General features: G+C 38.3%; 1 protein-coding gene across 4 annotated transcripts in view; it reads left to right on the plus strand.

Annotated features, from left to right (window-relative positions):
- The window catches only part of KIF26B (kinesin family member 26B), a 534,059-nt gene that overhangs the window by 106,709 nt on the left and 407,481 nt on the right, over positions 1–19,869 (plus strand). The window contains exon 2 of one of the 4 annotated variants that reach the window (XM_037822524.1): positions 5,833–5,914. The exons of the other annotated variants lie outside the window; for them this stretch is intronic. Within the exon in view, the coding sequence (XP_037678452.1) occupies positions 5,852–5,914 (63 nt within the window). The 5' untranslated portion in view covers positions 5,833–5,851. The remainder of the gene's footprint in view (positions 1–5,832; positions 5,915–19,869) is intronic. 4 annotated transcript variants of the gene reach the window in all.

Consider the following 19,869-nt stretch of genomic DNA (forward strand, 5'->3'; position numbering starts at 1 on the left):
GAAGTGTTCCCTCTTCTTCAATTTTTGGAAGAATTTTAGAAGGGTTGGTATTAATTCTTCCTGGGATGTTTGGTCAAATTCACCTGTGAAGCCATCTGGTCCTGGGCTTTTCTTTGTTGAGAGATGTTTGATGACTTATTCAGTCTCTTGACTTGTTACTGTTCTGTTGAGCTCTTCTGTTTCTTCTTCAGTCAGTATAGGTAGTTTGTATGTTTAAGGAATTGTCCGTTTTCATCTAGGCTGTCTAATTATTTGGAATACAGTTGTTCATAGTATTCTCTTATAATCCTTTTTGTTTCTGTATGGGTTGATAGTAATATCCCACCTGGCACTTCTGATTTTAGTTATTTTCATCCCTTCCTTTTTTCCTTTTCAATCTAGTTAAAAGATTTGTTGATTTTACTTATCTTTTCAAAGAATGAACTTTTGGTGTTTTGATTTTCCTTGGTTTTTGATTTTCTATTTCATTTCCTTCACTCTAATCTTTGTTATTTCCTTCTTTCCACTTGCTTTGGGTTTAGTTTACTTTTTTTCCCCTAGTTCCTCCAGTTGTGAAGTTAAGTATCTGATTTGAGAACTTTCTACTTTTTTAATGTAAACATTTAGGACTATAAATTTCTCTCTTAGCACTACCTTTGCTGTATCCCATAAGTTTTTGTATGTTGTGTTTTCATTTTCAGTTGCCACAAAATATTTCCTAGTTTCTCTTGTGATTTCTTACTTGATCCATTGGTTCATTTTGAGTATGTTTAATTTCCACATATTTGTGAATTTTCCAATTCTCCCTCTGTTATTGAATGCAGCTTCATTCCATTGTGGTTAGAGATGATACTTGTATTATTTCAATATTTTTAAATTTATTAAGATTTGTTTTGCAGTGTAATGTATGGTCTGTCCTGGAGAATGACCGATGTATACTAGAGAAGCATGTGTATTCTACTCCTGTTTGGTGAAGTCTTCTATATATACCTGTTAGGTCTAGTTGGTTTATAGTATCATTTGAGTCTTCTATTTCCTTATTGGTCTTCTGCCTAGATATTCTATCTGTTATTGAAAGTGGTGTATTAATGTCTCCTACTATTAATGTAGAACCATCCATTGCTCCCTTCAAGTTTGTCAATACTTGTATCATATATTTTGGGGCTCTGCCATTAAGTTCATATATTTGTATAATTTTTATGTCTTCTTATTGAATTGAGCCTTTTATAATTATATAGTATATGTTTCTTGTAACAGTTTTTTACTTAAAGTCTATTTTGACTTTTATTAGTTATATTTACCCCAGGTATTTTTGTTACTATTTGCATGGTATATTTTTTTCCATCCTTTCACTTTCAACCTACTGTGTCTTTGAATTTAATACTTGGATTTAATGCTCTTATAAACAGCATTAATTGGGTCATGCTTTTTCATCCTTTCTGCCAATCACTGCCTTTTGACTGGAGAGTTTAATCCATTTACATTTAAAGTATCTACTGATAATGCAGGACTTCCTTTTCCTATTTGGTCATTGTAAGTCATATCTATTTGTCCCATAGTTCCTCCATTTATGCCCACTTTTATATTCATTTGATTTTTTAAATTGTGTGCCATTTTGAGTCCCTTCTCATTTCCTTCTGTGTGTATTTTACAGATATTTTCTTTGTGATTACCATGGGGCTTAAGTTTAGCATCATGAATCTATAACAATCATTTTTATTTGATACCAACTTAACTTCAATAGCGTGCATATACACTGTTCCTATACACCTCAGTCCCCCCTCCTTTTTGTTGTACTTGTTACAAATTATATCTTTCTACATTGTATGTTCAAAACCATAAGTTTATCATAACTTTTTAGGAATTTTCGGTTTCCGACATGTAAGAAGTAAAATGTGTAGTTACATACCAACAACATAGCAGATACAACTTAACAATGTAATACTGCTGGCATTTCTAATTACCCATATGGTTCTCTTTACCACAGGTCTTTATTTCTTTATGCTATTTTGATCCACTGTCTAAAGTTCTTTCCTTCCAGTCTAACGAAATCCCTTCAGCATTGTTTGTAGGAACTATCAGTGGTGACGAATTCTCTCAGCTTTAGTTTATCTGGGACTGTCTTAATCTCCCCTTCATTTTTGAATGATATTCTCACTGGATACACAATTCATGGCTGTCAGTTGTTTTCTGTCAGCACTTTAGCTTTTTCATCCCACCTCCTTCTTTCCTCCATGGTTTCTTATGACAGGTTGGCATTTAATCTTATTGATACTCCCTTGTACATAACACATTAATTTTCTCTTGCCATTTTTAAAACTTTCTCCTTGTCCTTGACACCTGACAGTTTGATCACTGTGGGTCTGGATGTGGCTCTTTTCGAGTTTATCTTGTTTACAGCTTGTTGGACTTCTTGAATGTTTATTTTCATGTCTTTCATTTAATTTGGAATTTTTCTGTTGTATTTATTTGAATATTCCTTCTTCCCCTGTCTTTCTTTCTTTTTCCTCTGGGATGCCCATAATGTATATATTGGTACACTTGGTGATGTCCCATAGGTTTCTTAGGCTCTGCTCACTTTTTTTTTTTCATAATTCTCCTCACCCTGAAACATTTCAGTTGCCTTGTCTTGAGTTCACTGATTCTTTATTCTATGAGTTCTAGTCTGCTGTTAAAACCATTAAGAGAATTTTTTATTCTTGTCAATGCTAGTATTTCTGTTTCATTCCTTTGTGAAATTTCTCTTTATTGATATTCTCATATTGTTCATTCACAGTTTTTCTGATATCCTTCAGTTCTCACTCTGTGTTTTCCTTTATCTCTTTGAGCACTTTGAAGATCATTTTTTTTAAAAGTATTTTTCTGTTGTGTCCAAGGTCTGGTCTTCAGCATTGATGGTTTCTCAATAGTTATCTTGTTCCTTTGGATGGGCCGTTGTTTCCTTGTTCTTTATTTATGATCTTTTCTTGCATGCTGTGCATTTTAATATTTTAATGTGTCAAGTCTGGGATTTGGTCCCTGAGCTTTTCTATTGTATGTCTTACAGACAGTAATCCTTTGTTCCATGCCGGTCTAACTTAATTGTTTCTTACACTGCTTTAGCTTTCTTCAAGCTGCTTCTGCCTGCCAGGCAAGTTCTGGGAGGGTGAGTCAGAGAGGAGTGTCCTGGTTCAGTCTTTCAGGCTGCCATCTGAGAGACTGGTACTGGCATACAGGCAACCCAGTATGTGCATGGGGTTTACTCTGCTCCCTCTGAAACAGGGACCCACAGTGGGAGTGCAGGCTGGCTCTGCATTGTACCAAGGAGGGATGGGGTGTGGCCAGCAAGGGCCCATGAGCTTCTCCTACTGTTGTTTTTTCTTTATTAGACAAGTTATAGGTTTGCAGAACAATCATGAATAAAATACAGGATTCCATATACCACTCTATTATTAACACCTTGCATTGGTGTGCAACATTTGCTACAATTGATGATAGCACCTTTTTATAATTGTGCTATTAACTGTAGTCCATGGTTTAATTTAGAGTTCATTGTATGTGTGGTATAGTTACATGGATTTAAAAATAAATTATTCTGTTACCATATATACAATCTAACATTTCTATTTTTAATCACATTCAGATGTATAGTTCAGTACTGTTAATTATGTTCACAGTTTTGTGCTACCGTCACCACCATTCATTGCCAGAACATTTTCATCATTCCATATAGTAAGCCTGTACATTTTAACCTCAACTTCCCATTCCCTGTCTCTACCCTGACCCCTGGTAACCTATATTCTAGATTCTGATTCCATGAATTTGCTTATTCTAATTGTTTCAAACCAGTGAGATCATACATATATCCTTTTCCGACTAGTTTATTTTGCTCAGTGTGCTGTCTTCAGGGTTCATCCATCTTGTCACATGTATCAAGATTTCATTCTTTTTTATGGCTGAATAATGTTCCATTGTATGTATATACCGTATTTTATTATCCATTCATCAGTTGATGGACACTTCATGCTTCCATGTTGTGTCAATTGTGAACAAAGCCGCTATGAATATTGGTGTGCAAATATCAGTTCAAGTCCCTGCTTTCAGTTCTTTTGGTTAGATACCTAGTAGTGGGATTGCCAGGTCATATGGCAGTTCTATACTTAACTTTCTGAGGAACTGACAAACTGGCTTCCACAATGGCTGCACCATTTTATTGCCGCCAGCAATGAATGTGTTCCTATTTCTCCACATCCTTTTCTTATTTTCCTTTTTTCTTAAATAGCAGGTGTTCCAATGGATGAGAATGGTATCTCATTGTGGGTTTGATTTGCATTTAGTGATGGCTAGTGATATTGAGCATCTTCCAGTACTTTCTGGCCATTTGTATATCTTTTTTTGGAGAGAGATCTTTTCAATTCTTTTGCTGATTTTTTAATTGGGCTGTTGTCTTTTTGTTGTTAAGTTGAATGATTTCTTTATATATTCTTTATATATTCTCCCATTGCATAGGTTGTCATTTTACCTTCATGATAAGGTCCTTTGAGAGGCAAAAGTTTTTAGCTTTGATGAGGTCCCATTTATCTGTTTTTTCTTTTGTTGCTTGTGCTTTGGGTGTAAGCTCTAAGAGACCATTGCCTAATGCAAAGTCCTGAAGATGCTTCCTATGCTTTCTTCTAGGAGTTTGATAGTTCTTCCTTTCATATTTAAGTCTTTTTATTTTGAGTTGATTTTTGTATACGGTGTGAGGTAGAGGTCCACCTGCATTCTTTTGCAAATGAGATTCATTTTTCTGAGCACCATTTGTTAAAGATACTGTAATGGTTTGGAGCCTTTATGGACTCCAGAAGAGTATGTTCCTAAAGTTAATCCATTCCTGTGGGTGTGGACCTATTGTAAGTGGGGTCTTTTGGTGAGTAGGCTCTTAAGTTAAGACGTGATCCACCTCATTCAGGGTGGGGCTTACTTGTCTTACTGGATTCGTATATAAGAGGATGAAATTCAGAGAAAACAGCCATAGAAACTGAGAGAGAAAACTATGGAAGCCAGAAGCTGAAAACAAGGAGACCTGGAAGAGAAGGGAGAGATCAGCAGACACATCCATGTGCCTTGTTGTATGACAGAGGAGTCCAGGATTACTGGCAGCCCGTTTTCAGGGAGAAAGCATTGCCTGATGATGCCTTGATTTGGACATTTTCATGATCTCAGAACTTTAAACTTGTAAACTAATTAATTCCCATTGGTAAAAGCTAGCCCATATCTGGCATATGGCATTTTAACCACCTAGCAGCCAAAACAGTTATGATTCTTTCCCCTTTGGGTGGTCTTTGCTTCTCTTACTGTTTTTAAGCTATGTTTTCTTGATTTGTTCACTTGCCCAGTTACTGCAACCCTTTAACTGTTTTTGCAGCTGGAGGAAAATGGCTCTTCCAGTTTTTGCTAGTTGTTCAAAGATTCTGTTGGGGTATGGACCCCTGAAGTGTCTTACATCACTACCTTTGTCAGCTGGTCCTTGTTAAGTCTTATGAGACATGGGATGGGTCTTTTCAAACATCTGCCTGTGCTTCATCTTTTAATTTCTTTTCCAGGTAGAGTCTCCAGTGATGAGAAGATTTCCTACTTCCTCTGGAAGTAGAATGGAATTTTTAGAAGGTTGGAAGACATGTTTATTTCACAGAGTAGGATGATATATATTAGTGACATTTCAACCAAAGTTTAGGATTTAGTCAGGAAGAGAACTTCATCCTCACCAGGAAATCAGTTTACATGTATGTTGAAATATTTAGCACCATACTGGAATACAATAAAAACTCTTTAAGTATTAATTGTTCTTGTTTTTCTTATCATCCTATACTTATTATCTGATTATCATGGCAGGCTGAAGACAAGGTGTTTCATGACAAGGGAACTTCAAAAGCCTGCCTCATTTACAAGCCAGTTCTTCTGTAGCTCCAACATGGTAGGAGAAGCATTCATGGGGAATTCATTAGTATTGTTTAGTGGATTGTCTGTATCCTTTGTATGTCTTTCTGTTTCTGAACTGTTAATTCCCATGAATCATTATGTCCCTTTACCCAAGGGTTACCATCCCCTGTTGCTTGCTCTAATCTGGAGAAAAGGTGGAGGGACTTATATCTAAAGTTAATACTCTGTCATGTATTCTATACTCTGTTCTAGGTTTGGGTTCTTGGCATTTTAATGCTCTCCCTTCACTCTACAGTACATAAATGTTAGCAAACTTGCTGAATTAACATGCTCTAGTGAGTAGTTCCCAGAGTTTTAAATCATGAAGTTTCCAAATAGGGCTGCAGATAAATTTCACAAATGTTGATTGAATACTTAGTATGTGTTAGGCACTGAGGTTGGCACTGGGGATAGAAAGAGAAAAGGCAGCCCCTGCTGTTGATTTCATTTGCGTCCTGCCCTCAGGAACTCGGGTTAATTGGTGCAGCAGTTTATAGTCTAATTAGGCTTCCTAGACCCTTAGGGAGACATGTGACTTTTAAGACCCATTTCCTAAAAATTGTAAGAATTGTCATAAAAGATTCTCTTCCTAGAGTCAAACATTAGTCATTTAATAGTCTGGGTAATACCAAAAATTCATTTGGAAAAAAAGAGAAGCACAATTAGTTAACTTATTTCATAATGCTAAATAACTAGTTTGGCCGACTTGAATGAGCTGACTAGTTCTTCTGTCATCTTGTCGACACAGTCTGTGTGTATCTGCTTAGCTTTCATATGCTGTGGCTTTTCCCTTAGGATCATCATCAGTTTTTTTTCCCCCAGAATTTAGATGATTAAACTCACAGATGGCAGCTCCTAAGTTATTATGCCACTGATTAAAGAATTGTTAAGGCAGATTTATTTCTCTAAATACAAACACATGCAAAACTGAGATTTTAGCCAAAACTTTGCTAGACACAATAGTGTATTGTTTCTCTCTTCAAAATGTATTCCATTATATACTCATGTTATAAAACTGCAATGCCTGGCATTTATATTGTAGTGTCTATCTCTGAAGAACTCTAAGCTCTTGACCACATTTTCAAAATGTACAGTCCTTCCGGTTTTTTTTGTTTGTTTGTTTCATTTCTTCTATTATTACTAACATCCTTAGATTTGATAATATATGTAAAGCACTGCATTGCATGTGGTGAATGCTATTAATTTTGATTATGATCTTTCTCAGTAATTCCAACAAATGTATTAGTGGTTAAACAAGCATGGTCCTTGACCCATATTATTGCATCTTTCCTTTCTTTTTGGGCAAGAGGGCAAGTGGAGAACTGGAGTTCATTGTGATCCCTTCACTGTTAATCAGAGAAGATGGAAACTACTTGTCTTGGTCTCATGCCAACTGTTTCCAGATGATTGTTCTTAAAAACAAAAAAGTTCATTATTCACAGATATGATTTTGTACATGAAACGTCTCCCTCCAATATACAGATGTTATTGATTTCAAAAAAGAGTTTGTCGAAGTTTCTGTAAACAAACTCAGTATACAAAATTAAATTGTATTTATTTTCATCACCAGCAGTTTGGAAATAAAAAGGTACCCAATAATAGATCGAACAAAAGATGCAAAGAGTGTCTATGGAGAAAATTATAAAATTTTATCAAAAGACATTAAGAATTCTAAATAAATAGAAAAGCGTACCATGCTCACGGATAGGATGGCTCAACATTGTAAAAATGCCAGTACTCCACAAATTAATCTAAAGATTCATTGCAATTCCAATCAGGTTTACAACTGGCTTTGATTTGATAAGCTGATTCTCAAATTTATATGAAAGGGTTGAGAGGAAGAGAGAGAGACTTTTTATATACAAAAAATGAATTTCAAGTGGATTAAAGTCTTAAATGTGAAATTTGAAAGACAAACTCTAAGCAGTTTAGAAAAGTATATATATAAAGATATTTTCATGATCTTGATGTATGGGATGACATTTTAAAGAAGATACCAAAAGCATGAAACATGAACTAAATAAAATATTGATGAATTTGACAATATTAAATTAAGAACTTCAATTCATAAAAGATACCATAAAGTAAAAAAGAAAATCCACAAACTCAGAGAAGTTATTTACAATATACATAACTGAAAAAAAAGATAAGTATTCAAAATATGTAAAGAACTACTACAAATAAGTAATAAAGAGACAGATAATCCAAAAGAAAATGAGGAAAGGATTTGAACAGGCATTTCAGAGGAAATAAAACAGGAGTGATTAATATACATATGAAAAGATGCCTAACCATCAGAATTTAGGAACTCCAAATTAAAGCCATAATTAGATACGATTTTATACTAACCAGTTTGCATGTTTTGGGTTGGCAAAAATATTATGGTCTGATATTAGCAAGTATTAGAAAGGGATGTGTGTCAGTGGGAATTGTCATACACTGCTGGTAAGTCTATTGGCACAACTTTGGAAAACAATTTGGTTTTACCCTATAACCCAAATCATGTGCTCACAGTCCTGCCATTCCACTCCTAGCATAGAACCTGGTGGAAATGAACTTTTGGAGTTGGCAGACCAGGATTTGAATCCCTTTTCCTAATTGCACAACTTTGAGCATATGAAATTTCTCAGTTTTCTGATCTGTACATAAGAGAAACTGGAATGTTGTGAATAGTGACTGGAAATTCATGACACAGAGTAAACCATATTAAATGGTAGCTATTTTTATTAACATCTGACTGAAGGATAAGCTCCTTGAGGACCACTTCGTATCCTTCCTTGTTACTGCCCATAGTGTGTGGAGTAGGTGTGCAATATAGGTGATTTGATTTAGATTTGTACCAAATGCCCATCTCTTGCCCCTTGCTACCTCCAAGCCGTATACAGAATGTTTTTCACATGTGAAGTTCCCTGCCCTCTACATTACCTGACAATTCTCCGCCACTTACATCAGCCATAGCGTCAACCTTTAGCAGGTAGCAAACACATTTAGAACACAAAAGGATATTAGAGTGAAAGGGTGTGTTGTTTCTTTTTGGTGGGGCACCTTTAATGCTTCTTGAAAGTTTCAATCCCAGCATTGAAAAGTCCACTGTAGATCAGAGGGTTAATGGGTGAATGGAATCAAGGCACATCCCCGTGGCCCTCTCTCAACTTAACAGTCTCAGAGATAAATTTAATCCTTCCTGCAATCTCTTTTCTTATATTTGTGTGTGCAGAAAAACTCAACTGCAGTTACCTGCAAATGCAGGCGTGTGAGATGGCTGGGCTCAGCCGTATATTATAAAGCCAGAATTAGCTAAGAGCAGATGCTGTTGGTGACATCAGGCTCCTACACAGCAAGATGGGAGAAAAATGATGCAGGGGCAGTAATTCCAAGTGAGTTATAAACTGGAAGGACTTGGAAAATCCAAAGGAATTCTTAAATGGAGGCTTTCAGGTGAGAAGAAATATTATGACGATTTACATGTTTTGGGGTGACAGATATTTTTGAGTAATGAAGGATATTCTTAGGGAACTTAAAGAATTTTCAGTCACTACTCACAACATTCCAGGAATCTTGGCTGGATGTTGGTTGTTAGCATGTTTGGGGCCTTTTTTATAGCCAAGCATTTTATTGCTCAAATAAAGATTTAAAGTTCAGCCTCATCACTGTGAAGATCCTTATAGAGTGATAATAAAGGTAGGAATTTCAGGCCAGTGAAAGAGAGCTTTAAAAACCTCCATTTGAGACGAGTTATTTTATGGTATTTAATATAGGATTTTATTTGATAGGAAAAAAAACTCTCTGTCAATTAAAAGAGAAAATGAAAGAAAAAGAAAGCTCATATAATCACTACAGGTGCATCCTCTCTCTCCTTTCTCTTCCAAAGTCATTCCCTGCCCTTTTTCAGCCAATGTCCTTTAGGGGTGCAGCAGCTTCTGCAGCCGCAGTGACTCCCTGAAGCAGTGATTCAGAAATGGGTGGGGGCTGGAAGCAGAATCCACGGGAGTTTGAAGAACCCCCAGTGCCTCAGGTTAAACCCTAAGGAGGTGTGGCTGCTCTCACCTCTGCCCACGAATCTCTATTATAGACACTTGTCCCCTTTTGAGGCCAGGATACTGTGACTGTCACCCCAGGCTGGTGTCTCACGTGTACTGATGGCCCATGCCAAAGCAAGGAGAGAGAACAGGTCGGAAGGGGGTGGGGCGAAATTTTTAAATACTGGGGGTGGGGAAAAGTGGGCAGGCAAGGAAATTATTTTAAAAGGGTTAGGGGAAAAGGGAGGTGGGGTAATAATAATAAAAGGAAATACCGTACCTACATTGGAGTGCTATAATTTTCCCCAAGAATTGCCATAGAAATCACACTTCAGACTGTTATGCCATGCATAAATTTGAGAACAATTTACCTGTATTGTTCACTCTGTGTCATCAGCATCCTCTTTCTCATGTTTCAGTCAGCAGGACTCATTTCATACATTATCATCTGGTACTGTTGGCTATTCATTTCTTTGCAGTGATTTTGCCGCCAAATATCCTCTTTTCAAGTCATGGACATCATTAAGTATACTTTTTATTTTACATCACTTATCATTTTCAGAGTTCCTTTATTTCATTACTTTGCATTCAGAATTTCAGGCCTAAATCAATAGCCTTGACGTAGAGGCAGGTTCCTGCTTTTTCTGTTGGGCGTTAGCAGTTCCTTTCCTGAATCAGAAATTTATTTTTCTTTCCAAAAGTTGTCCAATGTGAGGAATAGTTAGCTTGCTTAATGTCTTAATTTGTTAGAGGGAAAGATGAAGATAAAAACTGGTGATGGGAATCCCCTATGAAAAAACTCTTTGTACACATACCTTCAGCCTTTTACATCTGTTTTTTTTTTTTTTTTTGCATTCCGTTCTTCCTCTCCATAGGAAGGGACCATTGCATGGGACCAGTGAGTCAGGCTAATGAGTTTCAGCCTCAACTCTGCTGCACACTAGCTGTTCTGCTTACAAAAAGTTAACTCATCTTTCTACCTTCTCTTCCATAAATTGGAGACTTAGCAATCTCTTCAAGGAGTGTTTTGACTGATGAAGTACCGAATAACTGTCATGAGAAGCGCCCCGTGCAGGGGTAATGAATGAATGAGTCTCAAACCAGTCAGACACTAGGCCCGGAGTTTAGGCTCTCCTGTGACTCTTCCTGTTTGGAATCTAGCTGTCTCTCTACATGTTTCACAGCCTTTTCCACATGAGGCCTCTGTCATGCTCACAGAATGTGTGGCCTTCTGGAAAAAGACAGGCCAGGGTGCTGGAAGGTTACCACAGAGCCCCATTGCTGGGCTGTGCTGTGCTAGGAAATAAGATGTCACAGGTGGTCTCTGAGCCGTGTGTGTCTGAGAACTCATAATTAGCCAAAGGCAAGAGGAGAAGAGGGTCTTCTCTCCTCTTTTTCTCTGTTGTTATAGGCACTCATTTCATAAAAGGACAGAATGAGTGTGCTTTCCTGAGCACATACTGAGGCTAAGGCATTTAGGGATTAATGCCTGATGCTTTTATTCTATACATATGAAACAGTGGCAGCATGGATTTTTGTCAAGAGCTGCCTATTCTCATTTCTCCCCAAATACTCTGTTCTTAACATCCCATATGCTTTCTTGGTAGAGAGTGTTGCTCCCCAAACCATTGACACAAGTCTTTAGACCATCTGGTTTTTGCTTCTCATTTGTTTGGAAAAGAGGAAGTTCACCTGAAGGCCCTTTGAAAAACCTTGCTGGCTGTGGTGAATTATTCCTCAGAGGGAGCCCAGATGTGTGCTATAGACAGTGGTGCCTGTGCAGCCTCTCTCTCTTTACTTTTATTTTATTGTTAAATTTATGTACAAAAGAGTATATAAAAATACACACACACACATATATATACATGTAATATATACAACATATAAATGTAACATTTAAAGAATAGTGGGAAACAGAGCACCCACATGTCCCCCACCAAGCTTAAGAAATAGAACATGAAGGCCCATATATGATGCTGCCTGATTGCACCTTCCCCCTCTACCTCAGAAGTATCCTCTGTCCTGAATTTTATGTTAATCAATCCCTTAATATTCATGTAGTTTTACCACATATTAGAATTTAAGTAAGATATTGTTCAGTTTTATCTTCTAAAATTTATATAAATGGGATCATACAGTATTATTCTGCAACTTTCTCATTTTCTAAACATTATTTTTAAAGATTCATTTATGTTGATTTGGCTATGGTAATTTTTGATTGGGATTCATGTTCCTTATAATTTTATCTGTGAGGAATTTTTGAGGATTGAGTTCAATGGAAGTTCCTCCAGAAAGGATTGAAGTTTTAGATCTACAGATATCTGGGTTATTACCAGCCCCGGCCCTGTGTAAGTTAAAATTTGGGTTTTGGGGGAACACACAGGTAGTGTAAATTTTGACCCCCAACTCTGATTTTAGGCTTTTTCCATTTCTTACATTCCACCTAGAGCCAAGTCTGGAAGAGGCAGGTATCTCTATAACCGTCTTCTGGGAGGCAGATTTTTGTTCTAGTTAATCCACTCAGGGTGTCAACTTTTGGTATCCTGTTTTTTTGTGAGGGCCTCTCATTTGGATTCCTGTTCTTCTAAAAGTGTTAGGCAAGAGGCCTGGTATACAACAATAAAACAGCAAAACAGATATTAGTTATCTGTTGCCACAATAGTGCTGCATAATAAACCACCCCAAAATTAAGTGGCTTAAAATAACAGTCGTTTTTTTTTTCTCCTGCGCCTGGGAGCCAGCGAGGGTCTGCTGTCTAGGCCGGGCCCAGCTCAGCCTGGAGCCCAGCTATGGGTACCTGTCTGCTCCTCACGTCTCTCATCCTCCTTGGACCATGTTCTTCTCCTGGCCATGGCAGAACCACAAGAGTACGGAGCAGAAACACGCAGTGCCTCTCAAGATCTAGTTGAGAACTTGCCCTTTTCATTTCTGCCCACATTCTATCAGCCTGAGCAAGTCACATGGCCCTAATTAGGAAGGAAATAGATTCTACCTCTAGTAGAAGGAACTGCAGTTTCATGACAGAGGGTATGGATGCAGGCAAAGAATTAGGAGCAATGATTCAACTTACCACTGCTTTCCTTCACCCGTGCGTGTCCGTGCTTCTGGATCTGTGGTCACTGAGTTTCATCCTCAAGAGTTGAGTTTTCTTGAGGGCTGGATTTATTACTGGCATAATATGTTCATTTCTACCCTTGTGGTTCCTTGGATGAGATATTCTTGATAGGATATTTCTTAAAATTAAACGAAAAAAAAGAAATGTTAGCTCAGACAGGCCCTGCTTCCTTCAGCTTTACTGTTTATTAAAGGTAGTGGCCTTGAGAGAGTAATTCATGTCATTCCTTCCAACCAGCGCATCACAAGTTATGGAGGTCACCTGTTCTGCGGAGTACCTGTGACTTCCTAGGCTGGGATGACAGGGGGGAGGCAAAATAAAACCTCACATTCGTACATTTTGGATATTGATTCTTAACCACTGATGAACTATTTTGTGATTTTGCAGAAAACTACTGAGATACAGATTTGCTCCATTTTCAAGATATCTAAATATTTGGCATATTTACGAAAGAGAGAAATTAGGTGGTGATTACTCATTAATTAAAGATTATTCGATTTATAAAAGGAGACAGTGCAAGGTAAATTGAAGTAACAAACTTTCCAAAACGTTTAAAATGTTATTCAGCTTAAAAATTTTGATTACCTTACAACTTTTTAGAAATTTAATTTCACATATGACAGTAAAATCTCTGCGGGTCTGGAAGTATTTCTCTTTTTTGGTGATCACTTTATATTTTAACTATTTCATTTAATTTTAATTTTTAAAGATTCGTATGATTCATTTTACATATATGTTGATTTCTATACTCTAGGCCACTAATTTTCACTTTAAGCAGAATTTAAATGTCTTAAAATTGGCCTGGGTTTGCATACTTTTAGTTACCTCAGGTTTTTTGTAATCTGTACAAAAGTTTTTTTTTTTTTTTCTTTTCTTTCTCCCAAGTTATTGGGATTTGACTGTATTTCTAGGGCTAAGAGATTACTGTAATCGCTCTTTGATGGTCTGATACTTTTAGCACGTAATAGAGAGCACATTTTGAGAACTGAAGTGCTCATTTCTGGGTGCCTTGTCTCCTTACTAAAATGTGCCCAAGGAAGAGGGAGGATTCCCTAATTTCATTGGTAACTTGGTACTCTCATTGCAAAGTGACTACTTTCTATTTCACTATCCTTATTTTTCCCACTAGCTTTTGAGTTTTGATAACTCTCTTTTGAGTATCCCAATCATACTGGAAAGAAATGAGCAGAGAGGAAAAAGAAAGATCTGTATGAAAAAAACAAGCAGAGAGGTAACTAGGTAGAAAATCCACTGACAAAGTCAATTTCCAGGTCCCAAATTGTTTTCTCTCACTGTACCTTCTCTCCACCCCACTATTTTTTAGTACTGAGCATTATTCCTGGGAGAAACTTTTCATATTTTTTAGGAATCTGTTCTTATTCCTTATCTCACACCTGAAGCCATAATGTTCCATTCTGAGCATCATAATCATTTTCACAGCAACTAAATGTGATTTCACACACAGCAGATTATGACTTCTGTGGAGAGTGAGCAGTGTAAAATGATTAACCCCTTGGGACATGGAGCCCATTTCACACAAATCTCCTTAGCAACCAACGTAAGACGGGATAATGGACAGCATAAATGGATTGAGGATAATACAGCATTCCATTTAATGATCTGTTCAAATGCCTCCAGAACATATTCTCAACCAGAAATTATAGCTGACACCAAACAGTACTGAGAAAATTTCTCTGAAAATGGTGATACCTCTGTAAAAGAAAAACACAGGAATGTGTACCATTAAAAATGGGGATTGGGTCTGTGGAAGATGAAGGCTTGCCCTAAGACACAGACACTGGGTCCAGGACTCCTAGAGGGACACTATGACAAGGCGGAGGACAGGGTTGGAATCCATAAAGTCTAAATGAGTTGACGTGGAGGAGGAAGAGCTGTATACCACAGAGAACTAGATTTGTGAATTAACTCTTATTACCTCCGTGTAATTAACAGCAACAAGAATCATCCAAAGGTCTTGAGTTCTTGCCAAAAGATCTGTTACCTCCATGACAATTTAATATCCTGTTTACAGTTTACAGTAGCTACTGTTTCTAGGAGGGGCATTTTTACTGGGAAGAGGAGAGTCAATCCAGAGAGTTCAGCAACTATTTTTCATGCCTGCTGTGCACACATCATGGGCATCTAACATAATGGGCTCCATTGTATTTGATTACATCTGAAATTCAAGCTAAGTTTTTATATGTGTCATATGTAGAAGAGATTTGGTTCATTTGTATCCAACAGTCGTTAGAATTGGTGACTAACAGAAGTTCAGAAATAAACTGTTTCCCTTGGAATCACCAGTAATTTTGAAATCCTCACCAGGGCTGATTGGTCAAGTCAGGCAACCTTCTTCATTAAGTATAATGAAATTGAATTTTGGTTTAATCATAGGTGTAGTTATAGGGTGGGGTTTGAAAACATCTTCTGTGCCTTGAATAGAAGACTCTCCTTGAAGAAATTGCTGGCAAGTTGTAGGAATCCAGACATTGTAGAACCCTTCTATTATCCCATTCAATTATTATTATTGTGATTTTCTACTCAGCAAGTACATGGACTTGAAAAAAATCATCTAATAAGCATTTATTAGTAGCTGCTCTATGCTGGATAGAAGAAAATTAGAAGGAACCAGATGCACCCACTTTAATTAATTGATATAATCAGGAGTGGTATGCAACATCAAGGGTGAAAATTGCTAACTTAAATTGTGGCTTTGTGGCTCAAATGAGTTTTTGCAGCTTCAAACTCTTTTTTTCCCCTTGAATAACTACATGGTTACAGCTTCTGAGTTTTTCCTTTCCCTTCTATCTGAATTTCTTTCCTTTTTGGGGGGTTAGGGGAGGATATTCAATTACAACTCCTTTTATGGAGTGATAGGTTTCAGATTGCCAATATATTTTGCAGGAGAGTTGGGAGTTTATTCGCTGACTTTTCTCAGTTCATTCCAGTAGACCAACAAAGAGAGGAACAACATCGGAAGAGGTAATGGAAACATTACAATAAATATCATCCTCCTTTTGACAACAAGCAGTACAGAATGAAAATATAAGTAGCAGCCCTCTGCCTAGAAAAATGTTTTCCATTTTCCCTGGCTTAGGCTACTCATCCTTTAGGTCTCTGCTTAGACATTGCTTTCTCTGGGAAGCCTTCCCAATCTGCCCTCTCCCCCCAGATCCTACTTCCAACTCTGTTAGATTTCCTTAGTCCTGTCTTAGTACTTAATATTTAATGGAATTGCCTATTTATTTTCTATATACTCTTTTATTTGGGATCAAGGACTGTGTCTTGTCACCTTATACCCCCAGCATTTAATACAAAGCCTGGTATTCGGCAGGTGCTCAATAAAACATTTATTAAATGAATGAATGGAAGCAATGTCTGTCTCATCTATGTGGTGGCACTGGGTGGCACTAAATACCTCATTCATTTCTGCATCCCCATTGCCTACTTGGTGTATCAGTTATCTATTGCTGCATAACAAGCCACTCCAAAACTTGGTGGCTTAAAACAACAGCCATTTCTTTAGCCATGATTCTATAGACTGGCAGTTAGGCCAGGCTCAACTGGGCAGTTCTAGCTTCAGCTGGACCTCTCTGGCTTCTGTTGCCAGCTTCCAGAGCAGTTGAAGTTTGGCTCATCTGAGTTGGCCTTGGCTGGGAGGTCTCATCTCTTTCCCATGTGGTCTTTCATCTTCCAGAAGGCTAGTTGGGCTTGTTCAAACAGCAACTGGACAGGGTTTCAAGAGATTGAGCAGAAGTGTGCATGGTGTCTTGAGGCCTAAACTCAAAACTGTCATGATGTCACTTCTGCTATATTTTATTGGCTAAAGAAATCACAAGGAAACTCCAGATTCAAAGGGAATCTCCCATCCTCTTGTTGGAAGGGAGCTGCAAAGTCAAATTGCAGAGGGGCACGGATATAGGAAAGAGAATGGTTGAGGATATTTTTTGCAAGCAATCTACCACTCTTTGCAAGGAGTAAGTCTTCAAAAAAGATTTGAATTGAATTGCATCTGAGAATTATTAGATTTAGCCAAAATCTGGGAAATTCTTTGAAGGAAGATAAAGTTTCTCTTTGGTTTCATTCCACATCCCTTTCAGTATCCTTTTCCTACTTCATGATTCGGTCACTCCATTGTTACCCAAGTATTCAGGCCTTTGCATTGCCCTGTGAGGGCCCAAGTCCTCCTATTCAATTGACTCATATTTATTGAGCAACTACTATAACATAAAGCTCATAGTAAAAACCAGACTCTATACGAAGTAGGAATACAGTAGTGAGCAAGTAAAACATGATTCTTGGCCTCCAGTGGCAAAGATAGATGTTTGATTAGAAATTACAAATATGATTAATGTTACAAAGACTTGAGGGATTGAGGAAGAACAGATAACACGGAGGATCTGATCTGCTGAGAATATGATGTTTAAGCTGAGTTAAGGAAGGGGCAGGAGATGAGTAAACCAGGAGCATTTATCCCCTGGAAGAAGTGCTGGTTGGTCACTGTGAGCGTAGAGAGAAGGTGATGTGGAATGCTTTCTAGGGAGAGAGAACATGTGAGAGAGAAAGAACATGATGATTGAGGAATGAGAGAGCAGAGTGTCTGGAGCCCAGAGCACGAGGGAGAGGAGGGCAGTGCAAAGATCAGGTCTCCTGGGACTTTGGGGACTGTGTTAATGTTCTTTCCCTTGAGTAATCAAATGCTGTTGAAGAGGTTAAAACCGGGGAGAGATACGACCCAATTCACTTTTTAAAATCTTCTTGCGCTAAGTAGAGAATGGATTCGTGGTGTGCAAGGATGGGTGTGGAAACCACTCCATTCTCCACTATCAAAACACCATTCCCCAGCAAGGTGTTGGGAAGAAAGCAACCTCCTAAACTGAACTCACAGTCAAGTTACTGACAACTTGGTCAGTAGTATTTATTCAAATGAATCTTTAATGTGCAATTTCAGAGTCTTTCTGAACCCTGTGACTTCTCAGCCCGTGAGGGCTCACAGCAGTACTTGGCAGCTGAGGCAGAGGGGAGGGAAGGGACAAAAGAGGAGGGCGAGGCAGAGCAGGGAGGGGAAGGGAGCTGTCACTGCTGACGCCAGGGTGCCCAGGCCACCTCCATTCATTCTTACGTTGGCTGCCCTGCAGGGGAGGGTACAGGTAGCTCCAGGAGCTGCCCCAGTTCTCAAACAGGTGGCAGATGTGGCTGATCTTGGTGGGGTGGTTCTGTTGCTTCGCCTGGGCAGGGGCTGCACCTGCCCCAACTTCTCCTCCACCCCTGAGGGCTGTCCACTTTTTTTTTTTTTTTTTTTTTTTAAATTTTTAACTCTTACATTGGGCTTCATTTTTAAGTTTGTAACAACTTCAGGGCATCTGGCTTTCGGGGTATAGCAGAAGTGCTCCTGGCTTTGCACAGCGGTGAGCATTTTTAAGCACTGCCTCTTGAGCTTTACACCACTGTTCTGGGAATACTGACAGATTATTTTCTATGGGACAAACCAGGAGTGTATCTGAAAGCAAATTTCTCTGTCGAGTTTTCCTCAGTTCTCAATGGGTCACAGAAGCATAGTTGTAGCTGCCCAGCTTCCTCCTAAGGAAACATTTACAGCCCTCTGTGCCCAACAGTTCGTGAACTGGGTGGCCAGGGCGCTGCTGCTGCGTTGCCCCTGCCCCTGAATTTCGACATTCAGAGTTTTCTTTAAAAGCCCAGTTGCTGCTTATCAATAATGTTCAATATTAGGTTACTCGTAGAATGGAGTCATTATCTTTAATGCTTAATAACCGTGCTTCAAAGATAATATAATAAATTCAAGAAATGTAATTTAGAAAGGCTTTCAACTCAAGCCCTATGCATATGTGTGTGCATTTGTTTAATCTTTCATGGTCTTTTCCCCAGTGCTAAGGAAAACCTTGTTTTCTCTCTGTCTTCCACTTGGTTGGTGCCTTTTGTTTTGTTTCTGTTTGGCAGAGATTACGTTGGGAATTCAGTGTCCTGAGCCTACACTGCAGAAGCAGGTGGTTGTTGGCCTCGGGGGAGTGCAGTGGGATTGGAGCCTTGCACGCGTTTGGCCAGGTTTGGAGAACAAGTGACCTTCTTGGATCCTTTGCTCTTGTCACAAATGGACAATGTGTCCAGGTCTCCTGGGTGATTGTACTGATTCCTTCAAAGTCTGGGTGGCTTCAGAGTCTTCCAAGACTGAATTTATCCTTACAGCAGATCGCTCTTAGAGAAGGGATTCTTTGGGTAAAATCCTGGCAGTAAAGAAGGAAATTTCCTTTTTTTCTTTTTTACTTTTCGTTTTAGGAACTTGCCTAAAATTGAATTTAGTCATTCTGATTTGTCTTCTTGGAAAAAGCATCAGTATGAATACTTCTTAAATTTGCAAGTTAAAACTTTGATTTTCCATGGGCTGAGTCCCCTTGAGAAACAAGGCAGTTAGACTGTTTCGAGTTCTTCTTCTAAGGAACGTAGAGCATAAGGTTGGGTCTGTTTTGTATCCTGAGGGGGTGTGGACAGGAAGTCTATGGCAAGGTTCATAAAACACTTAGTGCTTTTCCGAGAAAGGAGCCGTAGAAATGTGAGGCATTATAATTGTGTTCGAAACCTCCCACAGAGCCTCCAGGCTCTCATTTCACTCCAAGTCATAAAGGGAGAGGATCTGTTACCATTCTCCCTTCCCCTCTCCTCTTCTTACTCTTTTCTCTAGGAAAGAAAGGATCAGAGGCTAACTATACGTGAGAATCAGTTAATTAATCTACATAGTCACCATCTTGCTTACATCTTTGAAGGAGTAGGGTAGCTTCTCTTTCTTGCAAGATCTTACAA

The sequence above is a fragment of the Choloepus didactylus genome, chromosome 2 (assembly GCF_015220235.1).
Source record: "Choloepus didactylus isolate mChoDid1 chromosome 2, mChoDid1.pri, whole genome shotgun sequence".
NCBI lineage: Eukaryota > Metazoa > Chordata > Mammalia > Pilosa > Megalonychidae > Choloepus > Choloepus didactylus.